The sequence below is a fragment of the Hyla sarda genome, unplaced genomic scaffold (assembly GCF_029499605.1).
Source record: "Hyla sarda isolate aHylSar1 unplaced genomic scaffold, aHylSar1.hap1 scaffold_352, whole genome shotgun sequence".
NCBI lineage: Eukaryota > Metazoa > Chordata > Amphibia > Anura > Hylidae > Hyla > Hyla sarda.
In genome coordinates, this window is record NW_026610284.1 from 222,252 (window position 1) to 228,800 (window position 6,549).

At 40.6% G+C, this 6,549-nt stretch overlaps 1 protein-coding gene across 1 annotated transcript; it reads right to left on the reverse strand.

Annotated features, from left to right (window-relative positions):
* Positions 1 to 4,347: 4,347 nt before the first annotated feature.
* On the reverse strand, positions 4,348 to 6,220 carry LOC130331570 (uncharacterized). The gene is made up of 5 exons (XM_056553700.1): positions 6,107 to 6,220; positions 5,857 to 5,990; positions 5,531 to 5,755; positions 5,028 to 5,236; positions 4,348 to 4,633 (listed from the first exon to the last, which is right to left on the reverse strand). Exons 1-5 carry the CDS (start codon positions 6,155 to 6,157, stop codon positions 4,515 to 4,517), a joined length of 738 nt encoding a protein of 245 aa, XP_056409675.1. The 5' UTR covers positions 6,158 to 6,220; the 3' UTR covers positions 4,348 to 4,514.
* Between the last annotated feature and the right edge of the window lie 329 nt (positions 6,221 to 6,549).

Sequence of the window (6,549 nt, forward strand, 5' to 3'; positions counted from 1 at the left end):
ACACACACAAGGGCAGGATGTGGGGAACCCAATATATGGATACAATAGAAACGTACAGTATCCCTATCAGCATGCCATCATATAATGATTAGATCAAGTACTGTACCTGTCGGTAGCATGCTGAACACGTCCCCACGCTCCTACCACCTCGACACGTGTTTCGGGCAATCCCTTTCTCAAGAGGCTCATGGGAGTGAGGAACTGATGGCCCTTTATGTGGCATGCCCTCCAATGGCGCATGAGAGCGGTCCGAATGCCGCGCGACTTCCTGGCGGCGTCATTGGCGGAAGTATGTCATAATGACAACATCCGCCAATACTGACTGCCGAACGAAAGATCGCGCTACGTCGGAACCACGCGCATGCGCACCGGGCAACACATAGTTATAATAAGGAATAGTCGCAAGGAGGGGCTATTCAGCACCCCACCGACAAGTAGGTAAACCAAAGGGGAGATACAAGCATATGTATATTCTAATCCCTTTATACAACCTATAATCTATTAATAACAATAATATAGAATCACTAAACATTAGCGTCTCATATACGAACTAATAATCATTGTATTTTCTATGTTCTAAATTATAGAAGTTAAGTATCTCTCTATTTCTGTTTTCCTTTTATTTCCCCTTAACTTTTTTATTCATTATACCACCTCCACATTATCATATTGTATATGTTATTATGATAATCCATCATCACATCTTACCCCTGTGTACAGTATGCCAAACCTTCGTGGCCCCTCTTCATTGTCCCTCAAACAGTGAACATAACATAATGGATACTGTTCAAAACTATGGAGTGGTTAATAAAAGTACCCATGGAGATAACACTACCCCCCCCCCCCCCTACTCCCACTATACAACCCTGTGATCCCCACACTTATCCCCTGTGTTTATAATTAAATGGTACTAGTAAGAGGGCCACAGACCCATATAATATATGCGATTACTAAAAAGTTTTATAACTGTGTACCCACTAAGGTGAACTGTAAAATTATATAATTGCCCCAAGTGTTTAAATTATATACTCTCAGTGTATAAATTATGTACATGATCATACCCTCTCACCCTATAGTGTACACCAAAGCTCACCCCTCCCCCCCCCCTATCCCCCCCCCAAAAAAAAAAACAAACCCCATGCGAACCCCCCTCCCCTTTATTTACACACACACACACATCCCACACACCATCCTATCACACCATGATCACATCCCAAACATACCCATCATCCATGAGACCCTATACCATCCAAATTAAATACAAGATCAAGGTGGATGCATCCCAATCCTCTAACAATACCCCACCATATACATACACCAAATAACCAATCCAAATAACATGTAGTAAATTCCTATTTGTGTAATGTCCATAATGATATAGTCCACTCCACAGTCCTGTTAAGGGCCCACAATCGTATCCGCGTGGTTCAATAAGAAAACATATTGATGTATGTAAATTCATGCTTCTTCCCTCCTTCTATATGAAATTCTTTATCTTCTTTTTCTTCCATATGTTGTGTCGATCCTCCTACGACAATCCTCCATAAATCATCAATCCTCACAAAGGGCACAGCAATACCTCGATTAAAAGAAACAATATTTAAAACCATAGCAGATTACAAAAAGGGAGAGAAACTCAGGTGCTCGTTAAGTCCCCTAGGGGACATTGTATCTTATTTAACAATCCATTTAGTCTCTTTACGTAAGAGGGCTCTAGTAGCATCACCACCCCTATTTCCCATATATATTCTGTCAATTCCCTTTACTCTCAAAAGTCTCCAATTTGATTGGTGCAGGGCTTTAAAGTGTCTCACTAGTGGCTTACCACGTAGCCCCCCTTCATCCCTCCAGTTCTCCTGTGCTGAATTTTTAATGTCTCTGATGTGTTCCGTCACGCGCACTCGCAACTCTCGAGTTGTCATGCCCACGTAGATCTTATTGCATGGGCAGCGCGCGTGGTAGACCACACCAGAGACCCCACAGTTGACATTATGAACAATTCTATACTGATGTGTACCATCCTGATCAGAAAAACTCTGTGTCCTTTCCATTACAGCACAAGCCCCACATTTCCCACATGGGTAATTTCCCCAGGGTGGGCCCCTGGACCCAAACGGGTGTTGTCTTATTCTCTGAGTGATGTAATGACTTGTTACCAGAAGGTCCCTAAGATTAGGGGCTCTTCTTGATGTCATCAATGGTCTCTCGGGTAACAACTGCCTCAATTTGTTGTCACTGCGCAAAATATGCCAGTGACGCGAAAGTATGTTCCTCATGCCCGACCACTGTTTATTGAAACGTGAAATAAATCTTGTATGTCCACTATTTACATCCTCCCTCCTTTCCTTTTTAGTCAATAACCTCTGTCTTGGCATTTGTCTAACTTTGATCCATTCCTGTATTACCTCATTCCGTGAATATCCCCTCCTTGAGAATTGATCAACCATGTCACCTGCCTGCCTATCAAATAGAACATCATTGGAACATATCCGTTTGGCACGTATAAGCTGGCCACGTGGTATTGCCCCCACTACATTTGGTGGGTGGAAAGAGTTTGCCCTGAGATAGGTATTGACGTAGGTGTCCTTTCTATAGATGTCAGTGGAGATTGTTCCTTCTGCATCAAAAGATAACTTTACATCCAAAAAATCTATATTGGTGCGACTCCATTTGCTAGTTAGCCTTACATTCATGGTGTTATCCTGTAGGTACCTCAAAAACCTTTCCAAGTCGCTCGTCGATCCCTGCCATACAAAGATGATGTCGTCTATAAAACGACGCCACATGATGACGGACTGCATGCATGACTGCTCACCATTCTGGATTATCGCTCTTTCCCAGTACCCCATGAATAAATTAGCGTATGGGGGCGCACAAGGAGCCCCCATCGCGGTGCCACTAATCTGTAAATAAAATTTGTCACAAAAAACAAAAAAATTGTGTCGTAAAACAAATTCCAATAACTCCAAAAGTAAATCAATCAACTGTAAAGAAAGATTGCTGGTACTGAGAAAGAATTTGCATGCACGCAGTCCGTCATCATGCACAATGGATGTATATAGTGACTCCACGTCACTTGTCACGATAACCATATCATCCTCCAATTTCATCCCCTCAAAACATTTAAGGACATCAGTGGAGTCACGTAAGTAAGATGGCAGGGATTCGACGAGCGGCTTCAAATAGAAATCCAAGAATGGCACACCACCTCCGTCAAGCTCCCAATCCCTGATATTATAGGGCGCCCAGGGGGACATGTTAAGCTCTTATGTACTTTTGGTAGGAGATATAGAGTTGGTATCCTAGGATGCTGTACACATAAGCCATCTCTAGTCCTCTTCGATATTGTACCCTCCTGGACAGCCCTATCCAATATATTACAGAGCCTACTCTGGAATAGTGACATAGGATTACTGGGTAGTGCACGATACACACGAGTATCGCTAAGTTGACGTCTGGCTTCCTTTTCGTATAGGTCACATGGCCAGACCACCACGTTCCCACCTTTGTCCGCAGGTTTAAAAATAACATCCCCTAATTTTCTTAATTGTTTCAGTGCCACGCGTTCGGCACTGGTTAGATTGTCCCAGCGTCGTCCATGTAATGCTCTAAAATCCTCTGATACTGATTGAACAAATACCTCAACCTGCGGACAAAGTGAGAAGGGTGGAAAGGTTGTAGACTTCTTTTTTATACCCTCTGGGATTGGGTCACTATCCTCTCCTTGGGCTTCCCTCCATAATTCCTCTAAAGCAGCTAGAACCTGTACATCATCAGGCGGCAAGGGTCCCATCTCATCGTTCTTATGATACCTCCTCAATATAATTTTCTGAGAAACCTTTCCATCTGGAGGTAGACACATCCTCTGTAGGAGCTGGCGCCATCCTGACTCAAAAATCCTCCAAGGGTAAGACTGTAATCTGTGGCTTCTTCTTCAAGACCTTTTTGCCTGCAGAGAGGAATTATTCAATTGGAGAACGGGAACTTCTCGCTATTAAGCTGTCATTAGAGAAATAGCGACATCTTTTGGAGGGTTCTCCTCACCCTGTTAACATCTCTAAGGATCATAAAAACTTTATTTTGACCCGAAGCAGCTGAGGTGTGTATTATGAGGTTCTGCAGCAGCTGAGGTGTGTATTATGAGGTTCTGCAGCAGCTAAGGTGTGTATTATGAGGTTATGTGTGTAACCAATGGTCGGTCTCTCTGTGAGGTGTGTGAAAATGCTGCAAAACACCATTAATATTTTCCTGCTAACCCTAACCAAAACCCATTACCCTAAATGTTCCCTAATAAACTTCCAGACACAAAGTGTTCAATAAAAAAGAAGAATATATTTATTGATCAAACCTCATTATCCAAGACACCAAACACATAATGAAAATGCATTTATTAAACAAACCCCATTATCACAGTCCCAAAAAATAATGAAATTATATTTATTCCACAAACCCCATCGTGCCGAACCACATCAAATAAAAACAACAACAAACAAATGTCGCTGTTTCCAGTGAAATCACTTTTTCTTCCATTGCTGTAAAATGTCTCTGACCCTTGGTAAGTTGTTCTCCCATAGCTGCAGTCCAATGCATTTCCTCACCCGATCTTCACTTGGCCGATCATTCTGAAGCAATCCTGTCAGGAAGAAATCAAAGAATGGATTAAAGGGGATAAGATGTCTGATCACGGGGGTCCCGAACTCGCTCTGTGTGTAATGACGGGCAATACAGGGGCCGGAGCATCATAACGTCACGGCCCAACCCCTCAATACAAGTCTATGGGAGGGGGCGTGGCAACCGCCACGCTCCCTCCCATAGACTTGTATTGAGGGGGTGGGCCGTGATGTCATGAGGGGGTGGAGCCATGACGTCATGATGCTCCAATACCCATATCATTACGCACAGATAGGGGATAAGATGTCTAGGGGCGGACTACCCCTTTAAGGCTTTGATGTGAAGGAGACTATCACCTGTTCCTGCTATGGCGCCTCCTGAGGTAAACTGTTGTATTAGGGTTATGTTAATCTTACCGATTATATACTGCACTCGCATCCTGTTCTGCATTTTCCTCCACCTGTCATATAAATGTTGCCCATGGACCGCAGACTCCGCAAGGCATATTTTATGAGGGGGTGGGTCCGTCTCCACATTGACAGGATACTTTTCTATGAATTTTTCAAACTCGTCCTTTTTTGATCTTATAACAGGAGAGGTTGTAGGTTTTTCCACTTCTTCAGTTCTGAAATAATAATAATAAATAATAATTAAATAATAATAATAATAATAAAAAATTATAATTAAGTAATAATAATAATAAATAATAATAATTAAATAATAAATAATAATAATTAAATTACTATAAATAATAATAATTAAATAATAATAAATAATAATTAAATAATTATAATAAATAATAGTTAAATATTAATAATACATAAATAATAATAATTAAAAAAAATTATAATAAAAAATAGACAAATATAAGTTTTGTAAAGGTGAAATAATATAAAGATATTACTGTTCATCTACTTACTTGGAGGTGGTTGGATTATCTTTGCTCTCGTGTATCATCGGCGTCTCTGATGCTTTCACCGTGTCATCCATAATCTTCTCCCGATAGACACGTTCAGCCGTGTGATTAGAATGTGACAGATATTTTATAAATATATTCCTCTCGTTGATATCTTTGCATTTTGAGAACACAAAGGTTTCGGCATTCCTTCTGACCATTTCACTGGTCACTGATTTCAATCCAAATCTATAAAACACAGAAAGAAACATTAACATAATATTCAGTTTGTAGATGTTCAGCCGGTAGAACAGAAATCGATCAGCGCTAATATATATATATAAACTTACTTGTAATGAAATCTTGCGATATCTTGTGATACATTCTGAATCTTTTGACCAGAAGAGGAGATAAAAAAGTTCTGTATTTCATTCTTCCCCTGTAGAAATGTCGGTCTGACCCTGTTAATATAGATATCAAACCACTAAAAAATAAAGAAAGAAAATTCCAATACGTTAGATTAATATCAGATATAACAGATGAAATAAAGATACATTGAAAGGCAGATAGAGCTCAGATTGTATATTATAGGATATTTACCGTTTCCTCTTCTACAGTCAATACTAGCACAGCTAATGGATTGGCCGCCATTTTATGTTCCTGCACCGGTATGACTACATGAGTTCCACGATGAGGAATTCTTCTTTCCCATTCATCTACCTACCAAATAAACAAAGAGTGAGATTGAAGAGCAAAGATAAACCTATATATTCCATAGAAAGGCAGCAATATAGAGAATAAGGCCACTTACTGTCAGATTCTGCACCACTCCAGGTCGCTGCAGTTTCCTCAAAACCACCAGACACTCCAGATAATTCACAATAGTTACGTTTTCATTCTCACTCAGTTCATCCTCATTTTCTGCCTTATATAAAGCAGATTTGAAAGCGGGTTCTGCAATACGAAGGATGGATTCCAGTTCACTTGGTTTCCGCATATCCTCTGCCGAACATTTATCTCTGTGGAAAGAAGGTAATGAAAAT